Here is a 15,425-nt window from a genome sequence, read left to right on the forward strand (position 1 = left end):
GTTGGTTGAATCTGTGGATAATGAGGACCGACTGTAATATATATCAAAAAAGTGAGGTAGTGTTCAAGGGCTCAATGTTCATTGAGGAATTAGATTAGCATAGCTTTGTGCAGGAAAGGTCATGTCTTACAAACTTATTTGAATTTTTCTTTGAAGAAGTAGCTAGGATGATCTGCAAGCCCATTTTGCCCCACCTTTCCCATCTCCTCTCATGGTCCAGAAGATTAAGGTAGTATGAGATCCATAGATTTTTGTGTTGTTGGTTTCAAAATTGATCTGACAGTAGAAGACGGGTGAGGTGTTATTCTGACCTTCCACAAGAACTGGTGCTATGATGTTACTTTTTTTTGATATATGTATATGTATGTTTTGGGGGAAACTGTAAGGTGGCTCATTAGGTTTGAAGATGACACAAAAGCAGTAGGGTTGCAGGTAGTGAGGTGGGTTGTCAAAAGATGAAACAGGAGATAGACCAATTGAAAATGTGGAAATGACCCAAGGAGTTTAATCTAGACAAGTGTGAAGTGTTTCACTTTGGGAGGTCAATTTTAAATAAATAATTTGGCAAATGATAGGTCCCTTAAAAGCATTGATATACAAAATGGTCTTGAGGTGCAACACTATGTAGTTGGGTGGTAAAGAGGCCAACTAACATGCTTGGTTTCATTGGTTAGGGTGTTTAAGTTGGGTAGTTGTATAAAACTACAGTTAGGCCATATTTGAAGTACTCGTGCAGTTCTGGTTGCCACATTACAGGAAGGATGTGGAGGTTTTGTGAACAGTATAGAAGAGGTTCACCAGGATGTTGTCTAGATTATAGAATATTTCTTATAGGGTGTGCTGGACTGGATCGTATTCTCTGGGACATCGGAGTTTGAAGTTGACCTGATAGAATTATATATAATGATTGGAGGCTTGAGTAGGGTGATTGGCACTTTCTTTTCCCTCAGGGTGGAAATCTGAAATACTAGAGGGTATAGCTTTAAGATTAGAAGGAGAATATTTTAAAGGGATTTACATGGCAAGTTTTTTTTGCAGTGATAGGTGCCCGGAGCAGGCTGCCTCGGAAGTGGTTTAAACAAATGTGATAGCAACATTTATGAGGCATTTAGACAGACTCCTGAACGAGCAGAGAATTGAGGGATATAGCCCATATGCAGGCAGATGTGCAGTTTAAGTTGGGATTATGTTAGGTATAGATGTTATGAGCTTAAGTGCCTATTTCTCTGCAGTGCTGTCTTCTGTGTTACCCCCTGTTAGCTGCACGTTGCTGAGCATCTATATCTATTAGACAAAAGTTGCCAGCTGAAATGTTTGTCATTGATTGGAGCTAGCTGGTTTTTGCAAATATAATTTGCATTATCACCTCACTATCCTACAAGTCCAAACCAAAACCAACTACCATATTGTTCAACTGGTCTACTTGGCTCTTCTGCAACATACAATACTGTGCAAAAGTTTCAGGCACTGAATTTTTTATATAAATTTTGTTATAAATGTTTTTTTTTGTCTACTGCATGAGTGTTAGTAGAAAATAGTAAATTTTAGATTTCCAAACATTAGTTTTCTTAAAAAAAACTAAAATGTTCCAGAGAGCTTTTGTTCTTCATCAAAGAAAGTTACATACTAAGTAATAGACTAGCTTTCAAATAAAACTTGATTACTTTTTAGGCATATGGCCCAGTGCATGATTAAACTAAGATAACAAAAAGATGCAAATAAACATCTGAATGAGCTAAACTGATTAACTGAAACAGAAATAGGTGTAGAAGGAATCCAGCTGGGTGAAGGACAATCAAACTTGGTGAAGGTATGACAGATGTAACAGTTTAACCTTGAAATAATCAATTCTTACACCATGGCAAGAGTGAGCATATTAGCAAGACATGAGGTAGTCATCCTCCATCAGCAAAGTGTCTCTCAATCAGAAATTTTGTGTCAGACAAGAGTTTCAAGATGTGACGTCTAAGCTCTTGTGAAGCACAAAGCAACTGACACGGTTGAGGTTCAGAACTGCAGTGGCCAGCACAGAAACTGAGTTCAGTAGACAAGATAAATTAAATGATGGCCTTTCCAAATTGCAAGAGGTCCGGCAGTGCTCTCAGCTCTGAACTCAGAAACCAAGTACACCACTCTACAGTCTGGAGAAGTCTTGCCAGAAGTGTTGTTGCCAAAAAGCCATTGCTCCAAAGTGGAAATAAAACCTAGGGACTCTACACACAAAAACACAAGGACTGGAATGCTGAACAATGACGGAAGGGTTCTGGACTGATGTAAAATTTGAAAATTTTGGCTCAAACAGGTGGCAGTTTGTCACCTTGGATGAGTGTCTGCAGTCAACAGTAAAGCATAGCAGAGGTTCTATGCAGGTTTGGAGCTGCATTTCTGAGTTGGTGGTTTGGTCAGAAATAATGAAATCCTCAATGTTGAGAAGTACAAGCAGATTCTCAACCATCACGCAATACCATCAGAAAGGCTAATGAAGTGCCAATTTCATTCTGTAGTAGGACAATGGCCCCAAACACACAGCCAAGGTCATAAAGAACTATCTTCAGCAGAAAGAAGAAGAAGGAGTCCTGCAACAGATGGCATGGCCTCCACAGAGCTTTGATCTCAACAACATCAAAGCTGTCTGGGGCTGCCTGGAGAGAGACAAGCAAACTAGACAACCAAGCTCTGTAAAAGAACTGTGTCAAGTTCTCCAAGATACTTGGCTAACCTACCAGCTAATTTTCTTAGAGAACTGCAGGACAACATATCTAAGAGAATTGCTGCTGTTTTAAAGGCAAAGAGTAGTCATACCATATATTGATTTTGATTAGTTAAACTATTCTTTGTAGTAAATTTTTTGATATTTAGAAACTTTAAACTTCATTACTTTTGAAAGCATTTTCACTTTACAGAATTTCTTTTACGTGTCTAAGATTTTTGTACAGTATTGTAAATTTTGTCCAACTCTCACCAAACTGTAGAAACCTGTGCAACTCCCGTGCATCCTAAAAGTATGCTTATGTAATTAAAATTTGTATTTTAATATTTTGATTTTTTTTTGACTGCTGTTAACTAGAATGCTTACCTGACAACTTTTTCTAAAGGAAATAATAGACTACCTCAGACTTATTTTGCATAGAAAGGATTCTTTAGGAACATTATCTTTTCATTAATAAGATTTTATGAGATTCCCAGGAGTTTGAAGAGATAACTATTTGAAAGAAAACAGAGGCAGATCAGATACAAAGTGAAACAGAAGGGTATAAGCCCATCTGTGAAGAGGGGAAAAGATACCTAAAATTGTTTAATTCAACGTTAAGTTTTGAGGGATATGAAGTACCCAGGTGGAAGGCAATATATTCCTGGAACTTGTGTTGACCAATTTGGGCCAAAGTTGGTGCTCAGAGTGGAAGTGGAGAATAAAAATTGCATGTAACCAGATGCTCAAAGTTCTTCTTGCACAATGATCACTCAATCTGTACTTAGTCTTAAATGCCAGGTGCAACCTACCATTTTGGAAGAAATGTCAGTGAATTTCTTTGTAAGCTGGAAAGGCTCTTTGGGACTCCATGGTGGGAAAAGGTGAAAGGATAGCTATTACATAGGGAATTATATTGGAAATCGAAGAGTGAATCAGGGAGTGAGTCACAGAGGCTATAGCTCCTTCACAATATTTGGGAGTGGAAGATCTGTGTATTCAAAAGCTTAATGAGATGGGCAGTGGTTATTTGCTACAAACAGAATTTTTATTTGCTTCTTCCATGTGGATATGTCTTGTAAGGCTGGCATTTATTGCCAACCCCAATTGGTAGTGGTGATCTGGTGTCGCACATGGTTAGAGATTCTTTCCTTGAAGGATGGTAGGTGACGTTTTTAATGTGGTCATAATTTCATACTCAACATTGTTGGTTCAGCTCTTATTCAGCTCTCACTTTTTTAGTACTAAGTGGATTGTATTTTTGACCTCCTATCATTTACTTTGAAACCCAAGGTTGTTCTTTTATGTGACGTGTCCTTTTGCAGGTTTTATTTACTACCCCAGATTGTTTGTTCCAAAACAAGTGCTTTTGATATGGGTACAAATGTGGGCTATAATAGAAATTGTGGAATACAGGCTCTCAAACTAATTGGTACAAATGTTTCCTGCAATTGCCTTGAATCCTGAATATTTTTCCCATAATAACAAGCCTGAGCTTTTGAACTGAAAATCCTCATCCATTCTTATATGGGAAGCAATTTTTAAAAACTTGTTTTGCTGAAAGCATGTGGACAGCATTACTAATTGTACTGTAATTGAACAAGACCTTTGACAAAATAATGAAAATATAACTGACAGTATTGGGACTAAATTACCTTTGTCTGTTGCTTGTTTTTTTCATGCTTCATTTTTGGATTTCCTTTGATTTCTTTTGTATATTGCCATGGAGCTTAATTGGTATTTTCAGGCTGTTGATTGGGGATTTATTTGCCAGTGAAGCAAAAGTGTGGATATTTTCTTTTACATGTATGAGGTTTAATCCAGATATAAAATGACTACACATAAAAGCTGAATTACCGTTGCTGACTGCTCTGTGTCTTATCAGATTAATTATCATTGTGTCATCGAGGTTTGGACATCTGGATAGTTGTTTAACTTGTCCAGTCAGCATCTTTTTACCTGATACTTTGTTCCTGCAGACTATTACAGTAATAAATTGGTTAGGCCTTTAAAAAATAAAATGTACCATCAGATTGTTTGTTTGACATCTGCTGAGTTCCCTTTGGCTAACAATTGGGAGTACTAAACCAACTATTGAGACACTTTGAACATCCCATTCTTCCTGCCAGAAGCGAAACCAGCTTCTGTATTAAGTCACAGAATATGTGATCTCAAGGTGAGCTGTGGACTGCATGTTTGTGTCACTTAAAGTTTCTGATTTCTAAAATGTCGTTTGATTGCTTTTACTTATGCCTGCAGAAATTTATGATATTCGTTTCATCCTTAGAATTTCCCGGTGCGCTCTTACATAATTTCTCATTTTGGTCTCTTGACGACGTGAGATCGATCCTTCTAAACACAGCCCTTGTCCTGATTTGCTCTGTTTCATTTGACTGCCCACCTCCCCCTCACTGCACTCAATGAGTCACATTGACTCCCAATTATACTATGCCTTGATTTGAAAATTCTTCTAATTTTCAACCTTGCCTTTTTGTGTAATTCAGTCCTAACTGATGGCAGAACTTGAGAAATTATGGTTGAATTTATTTTGGTCTTGTTCTGTGGTATTATTTTTGGTTGACATCAGCAGACTTCAGTATTATAAGGGAGTATATCAATTATAGTAGCCTGCATTAGCTGATTTAGATAATCTGTTCATAAAATTCAACATTGTAATGAAATTGTGGTTTTTTTTTTAAACCATTTATTCACAGAGAGGATCTGACGAACTTTCTGGCACCATTCTCAGCAGTCCAAACTCTACAATGAGCAGTGTGGTTGTTACTGGTAAGCTTTCTTTCATTTTACAACAATGTTCTTAACTGTTACATGCTTTAATGTTCCTATGTTGAATTACAATTTAAGCCATAGGTTTAAGTATGCATTATATTAAGAACGTGCCACAGATTGATGCACATCCCTTCAAGTCTTGTGTACAGTGGCTTGTTTGGATATTATTCCAGTGTGTGGTAAAATTTAAAATATCTTAAATGAGATTGTTTATACTGAATGATGCTAATGTGTTTGATTTGAAAGAAGGGAGTATAATTGCAGAAGTGATTTTCTCAGGAAAAAATACTTTAAGCTCCCTATCCTTGTTGGGGAGTAGTCAGAAATATGAAAACTACTTTTTCTGATTTTTTTTTCCCCAATCTAGATGTGTGTGCTTCTCCATTGCTGATCTCATGGGTGGTCAATTTGTTATTACCTTCACTGAGACTTTGAGGCTGTGTAAAGACAGATAATGACCTTAATTTTGAGTCTGGTTTTCTAAACTTGTGCAACTAAGATTAGCTACTTATGATTAAGTATGTATTCTGCTGTAATCATTGCATTGATTACCATGTTACTCCCATCACAACTATCTCTAATTTCCTGATTTATGCTGCACCTTACAACTGCTATTTGGTTGCATAGAAATAGCTCCTATTAAAGTTTTCTGACCTTTCCTATTGATACAAGTTGATTCGAGTTCTACATCATGATGTGTAAATTGGGTTTCCAGTGGCTTTTAGAAACAAAATTTCATGTACACTGAGCCTTCAATCTAATTCTGCAAAGTAAATAGATGGCATAAAGAAAGTCAAGCAATGTAGGGGGGGTCAACATGTAAGAAAATATAAGTTAAAGGTATCTTGAATTGCATCTGAATGCTTATAGCTTTTGCAACATGATAAATTAGAAATAGAGATGAATAGTAGCAATCTAGTTGATATTGTGGAAACATAGCTGCTGTGTGTCAAAACATGGTTGGACATATGCCACACAGGAAGGGCGAGAAGCAATGAAAACTGTTACAGAATTATCAAACAGGTTTGAGATCAGTTCAGTGATGAAAAGTTATCTTGACAGATTGTGATGTAGAACTAGAATCAATTTGAGTTGAGATAATAAATAGTACAGGGCAGAAACATTGGTAGGACTTGTTTATAGGCCTCTATGTGGCATAAATCATGAAATTAGTAGTTGTAATGGGTAATATGGTTATCATAGGTTTCAATGTAATGTATGGGCTGAATGAAATTGTGCTGCAATAATTATACAAAACTAGGGTTTTAAACCCAAACAAAGGAAACTCAAATAGGTAGGTACGTAAAAGGAAGACACCAGTGCAATGTAGATTCTCTACAAATACAGGAAAGTTTATAGAGTAGAGAGTAATAAAATGGCAAAGCAATTAGACAAGTTGCTTAATAGAGTCAGCATGGAGTTATGAAAGGAAAATCATGTTTGTTTAATGTGCTGGAGTTGTTGAATGTGACTGGTGGAGCAGATAAGGGGTGAACTGGCTGTAATGCATTGGGTTTGTGTGAGTCTTTCAGTAAGGTTTCACTACAGACTAGTGAAGAAGAGTAAAGCACATGGAATGGAAATGGGTGGAAAAGCGATTATCAGACAGAAATGGAACAATGGCTATAAATGGATCATCTGAAGATTGACAGGCTGAGACTAATGGAAACCACAGAGTTTGGTGCTCAGGGCCCAAACTTTTCATAATATATAAGTCAGGCTGAGGGTTGCAGATGCCATATTTACAAATTATCTAATGATACTGAACTGGGTAAATGTAAATACAGAAGAGAATGTAGAGAGGCTCAAAGGAATGTAAGCAAACTGAATACAGGTGGCCCCCATTTTTTGAACGTTCGCTTTATGACAGTTCACTGTTACGAAAGACCTACATTAGTACCTGTTTTCGCTTTTATGATAAAAAGAAGCCTGCTTTATTCGTGTGTTTACCCCGAGAAAGACTACCATGACTGTGAAGCCTTGTGTGGGCAGTTGTGTGCACATATGTGTATGTGCCAAATTTTTTTTCTACAACTCCGTTGTGGTTCGCTGTCTTCCCGATTCTGATAAGTGAAACTACACAGTGTGTACAATATTTCTACTTTATATAGGCTGTGTATTTATCATATCATTCCTGCTTTTACTATATGTTTGTGTTATTTTAGGTTTTATGTGTTGTTTGGTATGACTTGGTAGGTTATTTTTTGGGTCTGGGAATGCTCAAAGATTTTTCCCATATAAATTAATGGTAATTGCTTCTTTGCTTTACGACATTTTGGCTTACAAACTGTTTCATAGGAACATTGTACCTTCAGATAGTGGGGGAAACTTGTAAGTGAGGGATAGCTTGGCAGGTGGAAATTAGTTAATCCATTTCTATCACAAAAAAAAGAAAAGCATTGTATTTGTTAGTTGGTCATAGATTGCGTGGTACCTCTGTTGATCGGAACCAGGGTGTGCTTGTAAGCAAAGCAGTGAAGGCCAACGTGTAAATGCAACAGCAATGAAGATGGAAAATAGTATGTTATACTTCATTGTTGCAACTGGACTCATGAAATCTAACTTACATTTGTTATAAAGCATTGTGAGGTAATGGCTAGAGCATTGGGTAAAATTTTTGTCTCCTTACCAAAGTAAAGGATGTATTTGCCATAGGGAGATTGCTGGTCAGATTGCAGGTTGGTGAAATTTGTATGAGGAGAGTTTGAGTCGTTTGGTTCTCTATTCTCTAGGATTTATGATTAGGTTCAAGCTTATTGTCATGCAGCCATACACATATATACAAATACACGAAACGGCGCTACTCTGGGGCCAAGGTGCAAAAGTGTGCATAGAGTTACACACAGCACGCAGAGTATGATAGCAGATACAAGTAAAAAAAAATATTAGCACGAGTCCCTGAGTGGCATGCTCTGAGGATTGATGGTGCATGGCTTGTTGTGCTGGAGCCATGTTTCTGCAAGAAGAATTATGCAGCAGTTCCTCATCACCTGCAACAAAGACAATCCAGCTCAATTTCTAGGGAGAGAACACGGGGGTGTAGCACCGATGGGAGGGGCCAGCCCCAACCCAGTTTGGATTTCAATGCACCTGTTCTCTCCCAGACCATCTCTGGCATCTTTTCCCTTGGTTGGCTGTAACAGGTGGTGCTGTGGCATATAGAACTGGTCCAGGCAACAATGGAGGACATGCAACTCACCTGCTGTCGGTTTTGCCAATAAACCTGACACGCAGTATTTTAAATCACCAATGTTATCATGGTATGGTGATCATAAGAAAAATTTTTAAGAAACATATTTGCATATTTTATTGGACCTGGAGAGGTGTGCCAGCATCTTAATGGAAAAAGTTTAGAAGAATGGAAGAAATCTTAGAAAATTAGTAAAAGGTTTGACATGCTTGATGCATGGCAGATGTTTCCCCTGGTTTAGAAAGTCTTTGATCAGAAGGCATATCTTGAGACCAAGGTTTGTTGGGCTGAGCTAAAAGATTTCTTCATGCAGAAGCGGGTGAACTTTTGAAATTCTATAACGAAGAGGATTGTAGATCATTGAGCTCTTTCAAATAAATTTCTGGATATTAAGGGAAGGAACGATCTGGATAGTGTGGAAAATACACTAAGGGGTTGACTGTGATCTGAATGCATGGTTGAAGTACAGTGAATCAGCTGGATAGCCTACCTTTATTCTGGTTTCTTTGTTCTAGTGCTTATAGTTGGTTGAAAGAGTACCTATTGATAACCTCATTTTACAATTTGGCGATTCTCAATCTTTACTGGATCTCATCAGACTATTACAATTCTAAGTATGAAGCTATTCAAGTCTTTTGAGTATTACACAACTGCATATTTGGTTTCAGTTTCATCTCCAAATGAACTATACTATTTTACGCTAGCTTGTAGGGCTTCATGAGTTTAGAACTTGTCTGGAACAAGTGTTTTCCAATTTGGTTGAGCCAAGGAATTACAATATAATTCTGTTTTAGTTTCCATTGCCAGAATCACATGTTCAACAATTTTCCTGTGGATGCTCTTAGTCTTGATTTGTATAAAGGAATATTGGTGATATTATCATTTACTTTGTAACAGCAAAATAGTTTGAGGCACAATGACCAAAACACAGAAAGCTAAATAAATGTTTGAGGTGCATTTAGTATTAAAAAGATTAAAAGCTGCCTCTTGCAAATGCTAGAATATATTTAGTAAATTCAGTTCGAGTGTTCATGATAATCCTTTTAATAGGTCGTTCTTAATGTTTTGTGTTTGGATGTTTATGTTTGCTGTGCCGTTACTTGGAAGCTGAATGAATGGGGAAAGCATTTAATTTTGATTTTGGTATATTTACTACATAATCTATCCGCCTATTTAGAGCTTGTGTACTGAATTTAAAGGACCTATTTAAGAATCAAAATTAATAAATGAGTTGGCCTACTAGGACACTTATAACTCATTTATTTTTAAAGCATTATCTGAAGGGATTTATGTGAGCATTGAAATACTGAACGTGTATTTTAAGGATTTAATTTTTTCATATCTTGCAGGAGTCATGGATTTGATGACTCTTTAATGTGATTGTCAAAAATTTAGTGGGCTATCCAATAGTCAGAAATTTGTGCTAATCTAAATATATAATTTCTAAGTCCACATAATTGGCAAACTAGCCAATAATATAACGCAGTGTACTGGCATGGATAGAGGAATGGCTGATGGGCAGGAGGCAGCGAGTGGGAATAAAAGGGCCCTTTTCTGGTCAGCTGTCAGTGACTTGTGTTCTTCAGGGGGTCAGTATTGGGGTCGCCACTTTTCACAGTGTTTGTCAGTGATTTGGATAATGGATTTGATGGCTTTGTGGCAAAGTTTATAGATGATACAAAGATAGGTGGAGGGGTAGGTAGTGCTGAGGAAGCAATGCAATTGCAGCAGAACTTGGACAAATTGGAAGAATGGGCAAAAAAGTGGCAGATGGAATACAGCGTTGGGAAATGTACAATAATGCATTTTGGTTCAAGGAACAATAGTGTGGACTATTATCTAAATGGAGGAGTAAGGTTCAAACATCAGAGGTGTAGAGGGACTTGGGAATCCTCATGGAAGACTCCTAGAAGGTTAATTCACAGGTTAAGTCTGTGGTAAAGAAGTCAAATGCAATGTTGGCATTTATTTCAAGGAGATAATGCTGAGCCTGTAAAAGACACCAGTTAGGCAGCACTTGGAGTATTGTCAACAGTTTTGGGCCTCATCTCAGAAAGGATGTGTTGTCTTTAGAGAGAGTCCAGAGGAGGTTCACAAGGATGATTCCGGGAATGAAGGGATTAACATCTAAGGAGCATTTGTTAGCTTTGGACCTGTGCTTACTGGAATTTAGAAGAAAGTGGGGGGGGGGGGGGGGCGGAGGGATCTCATTGATACCTGTTGAAAGGTCTATATAGGATGGATGTGGAGAGGTGTTTCCTGTGGTGGGGGTATCCAGGACTCGAGGGCACAGCCTTAAAATTGAAGGGGAACCTGGTAGAAAGAAGATAAGGAGGAATATTTTTAGCCAGAGTGGTGAATCTGTGGAATGCTCTGCCATAGACTGCGGGGGAGGCCAAGTCTGTGGGTATATTTAAGGCAGAACTTGATAGTTTCCTGGGCATCAAAGGATATGGCGAGAAGACAGTGTATGAGGTTGAATGGGATCTGATATCAGCCATGACAGAATGACGGAGCAGACTCGATGGGCTGGATGGCCCAATTCTGCTCCTATGACTTATGGTCTTAATGTACTTGCGTGTTGTAGATTTTCCTGTTGCCCCAAATACTTGTAATCTGGTGCAGTCTTGGTATATGGCTAATTGTGCTGTAGAACAGGCAGCTCAATACACTTAAGCAACTTCCAAAGCTGATAGGCCCTATCCATCTTCCTTCTCAGTTCACTGGCTATTAATACTTTTAGTGTTACTTTTTGATGTTCAGAGTCAACAACTTTTAAGACCTGTAATTAACAAAATAAACCTTAAATGGTTTTGAAGCTATTTAACATTAAAATTGGCATAAGTCCAGTCAAATCACTTTTATTGTTATTTCGACCATAACTGCTGGTCAGGACCATGGTGTTACATGACACAGTACAAAAACTGGACTGAACTACGTAAAAAAAAAAAGAGGAAAAAAAAAACTACACTAGACTACAGACCTACCCAGGACTGTATAAAGTGCACAAAACAGTGCTTGCATTACAACAAGTAATAAACAGGACAATAGGGCAAGGTGTCAGTCCAGGCTCTGGGTATTGAGGAGTCTGATAGCTTGGGGGAAGAAACTGTTACATAGTCTGGTCTGAGAGCCCGAATGCTTCAGTGCCTTTTCCCAGTTGGCAGGAGGGAGAAGAGTTTGTATGAGGGGTGTGTGGGGTCCTTCATAATGATGTTTGCTTTGTGGATGCAGCGTGTAGTGTAAATGTCTGTAATGGCAGGAAGAGAGACCCCGATGATCTTCTCAGCTGACCTCACTATCCGCTGCAGGGTCTTGCGATCTGAGATGGTTCAATTTCCGAACCAGGCAGTGATGCAGCTGCTCAGGATGCTTCAATACAACCGCTGTAGAATGTGATGAGGATTGGGGTGGGGGGGGTGGTGGAGATGGACTTTCCTCAGCCTTCGCAGAAAGTAGAGATGCTGCTGGGCTTTCTTTGCTATGGAGCTGGTGTTGAGGGACCAGGTGAGATTCTCCGCCAGGTGAACACCAAGAAATTTGGTGCCACTTAGTTTGCTCCCAACAGTTGATCCCTTTGAATCATTGAATGTAGGTTGCAGTGTTAGCACTAGATTGCTTAGTCTTCGTGTTGGGCAATCTGGTACAACACAGGACCAAACAGTTATGCCAAAACTACAACCCCTGACGGATACAGTAGTGGTTTTGTGTCTTGGTCTGCCTACCTTGTAATTTTTTAAGGTTCAAGCATTGCTATCAAGGTGAACATTTATTACCTGTGCCGAATGAGAAGATGGTGGTGAGCTGCTGCCTTAAAGTGCTGCAATCCTGATGAAGTTATTCCCACACTGCTGGTGGACAAGGAATACAAGGATTTAGACCCAGCAGCAATGATGGACCAAAATTCTATTTCCAAGTCAAGATGGATTAGAGCCTACATGTACCTTTTTGTCCTAGTACCTCATGGTAGGAATCATGGGCTTTGGGGGTTTATGCTGTGGGAGTAGTTCGGATGGATAACTGCTGTGCAGTTTGTACCTGTAATGGAAGGAATCATTGGGTTGCTAGGTTTTGGATGATTGATCTACAGAAGTCACAGCTATATTCCTTTGCTTCAGGTTAAACTCCGGCTAATGGAATATTTTCCTTTTAATAACTATTGACTTTAATTTTACCAGGGAGTGTTGATGATGCGCTCAATCAAATGCTGCCTTGATGACAAGGGCAGATGCTCTTGTCTCACCTCTAATATTAGCTAACCACATCTCTCAGCTTTTCCCATGATGTGTGAATCAAATTTTTTGGAAAATGAATTCTATGATGATGAGGTAGGCGAGAAGGATAGAGATGGAAATGCTTCAGACATTAACACTCAAATGTTGGATCCAATTTCATTGAGCTCGGGATGTTGATAGATCCTGCTCTTGCTCTGTTTATTTGTCTACCACATGACAAGATAGTTTTGTTCATTACTTCAGTTAGCTTGCAGTGAATTTGCTATTCTCTGTCTTTTGCATACTGTTGATTAACAGGCAAGTAGCCTTCTATTTTGCTTTTTACTAGGCTGGCTCCTTTTAGATATAACTAAAAGGTATAACCCCTCATGATGAGACCCTCCGTACATTTCATTGAACTGGAGTTGATCCCTGGCTTGATAGCCACAATAGAGTTAGGAATATGCCAAGCCATTAGGCTATGGATTATAAGAGTGCATGCGCTTTCTAATAATGTTGGTTGTCCAATTTACCTTGTGGATGGTCAATTTTGAGCTGTTAGTTCTTTTCTGAGACAAGCCCACTGAGTATATTTGTCTACCAGCTGAATAGTGTCCTCATTGGAGTTCGGAATTATCTTTCTCTCCTTTGTTTACCCTTCCTCCCCGATTAAGAACTCTTTGTGAACATTCTTACTCTTTGTGAACAGACCTTGTACTTATGCCCTTATCCTTATGCCCTTAATGTCCAGTATGTTGGAAATAAAATGGCTTAAAATTGTTCTCTTGCGCCACAATTTACTTCCCTTTTTAATAGGGAAGATTTGTACCATTTTGTAGTATGTGTACTAGCTTCTTTGTTCTTTAATCATGCAAATTTGAAATTATTTGACATGTTATTTCTATCCCTTTATGAACAGTTTTCAAAGTGCATACCCTGAGCAGATTGCTTGTTGATTTGCAGATCAGTGATTTCCCTTGTGGTATAGTGTCGGTACAAAAACCTTGTTCTATGCAAGCTTTGCTTTTGTTTAATCATTTCTTCTTGGAATCACTTCTCTCCCTGAGTTTCACTTTAATTCCTTACTTCATTGGTGAATTTCTTTTCCAAGTATATTGATATTTATATTTGAAAATAATATGCCTGATGGTGGGTAATTTAACCCAGCTTGCATCTTTAACATAAAGAAACAAACATTGTAACTTTCAGTGACCTAAGGTTGCAAAATTTGTCTAATTATTGTTTAAGTATTTTCTGCTGATCAGCTTTAAGCAATCTGAGTAAGGTAATGAATCTTATTAATATTTAATGTAGGCTACCATGTTGTTATGACATTTTTGAGAGATTTTGTCCAGTTTGAGGATTTTATAAACAATAGTCTACACTTGTTGATGTTTGACATATTTTACATGAATTCAAACTGTTATCTATGGTGTTTTCATGTTTACCTCATTATTACAATCTGGCCAGCATTTTGTCATTGTTTTTAGGAAAATAATTGAAAACTTGGCTTCTGAGTTGGTGCCTTCCCCAAAAAATGCGGTTTGGAATATTTTTTTCCCAGAGCAGTGCTATTATGAAATGAATTTTGATTGGACTCTAAAGTGTAGATAATTTATCAGGTTAGACCATTAATTGTAAATGTAATTATCAGAATTTCTAATAGAAAATAGAAACTAGACACCATTATTTTTTTTTACACAGGAGAAGGTTTTTATTTGTTTATAAACTTAATGTGCATTAATGTTCCACAGCAAATGGGAATGACAGCAAGAAATTTAAGGTTGATGATAAGATGCTCGGAACTCCATCCCGTGTTCTCCATATTAGGAAGCTGCCCACTGAAGTGATGGAAACTGAGGTCATAGCTTTGGGTTTGCCATTTGGAAAAGTTACCAACATTCTGATGCTGAAAGGGAAAAACCAGGTGTGTACATCTTAGACTGATTTCTGCATATGCTTAGTTTAAAACAAATACAGCTCCACAGCAGCAGCTGCTTTAGTAAGCTGTAATGCCTAGCTACTGCTAAAGTATTCCATTAGATTCAAAAAATCTTTTAACAATTTAAATTTATTAAAGTGCATTTTTAATATACTAAACTCTTAAAAATCTAGCATACTTAGGACTTTTTTGCCGTAAGTAGCAGATCTGTTTGACAATTAGATGTTACTCAGTTAACATTATCTCCTCCTTTTTCACACAATACACAGCAGTACTTATTTTTCAATGAATTCAGTGAGTTTAGAGTGAGTGGAAAATAGAACAAGGTGAATTTCATCCTGTATGTTTCAGTTGAACAAAAATAAGCTGAAGCATACAAACCAATCTGGACCTCCCTTAAAGCCACATCTTCCTGATCCTCAGATGTCTGTCTAGCCTTGGCGACACATTTGTCTCTCTGTTTGGACTATAGCTATGGAAAAACTTGTAATAAGAACTCCACTGAGATAGCCAAGTGTTAAACTTTCATGTTTTGAGCTTTCCACACCAGTTATTGGAGTTTTTCTGTATTTCAGTATTCTATTCTGTCTTCCTGTAAAA

The 15,425-nt window shown here is 37.9% G+C and overlaps 1 protein-coding gene across 3 annotated transcripts in view; it reads left to right on the plus strand.

Moving 5' to 3' along the window:
• The first annotated feature begins 5,379 nt into the window (after positions 1–5,379).
• ptbp2b (polypyrimidine tract binding protein 2b) overlaps positions 5,380–15,425 on the plus strand; it is a 45,771-nt gene continuing 35,725 nt past the window's right edge. For 2 of the 3 annotated variants that reach the window (XM_059983961.1, XM_059983960.1), the window contains exons 1-2: positions 5,380–5,476; positions 14,638–14,810. In XM_059983961.1, coding sequence (XP_059839944.1) covers positions 5,455–5,476; positions 14,638–14,810 — 195 coding nt within the window. In that variant the 5' untranslated portion in view covers positions 5,380–5,454. The remainder of the gene's footprint in view (positions 5,477–14,637; positions 14,811–15,425) is intronic. The other variant, XM_059983962.1, reaches the window with a different exon arrangement.

Source organism: Hypanus sabinus, chromosome 11 (genome assembly GCF_030144855.1).
Source record: "Hypanus sabinus isolate sHypSab1 chromosome 11, sHypSab1.hap1, whole genome shotgun sequence".
Taxonomy (NCBI): domain Eukaryota; kingdom Metazoa; phylum Chordata; class Chondrichthyes; order Myliobatiformes; family Dasyatidae; genus Hypanus; species Hypanus sabinus.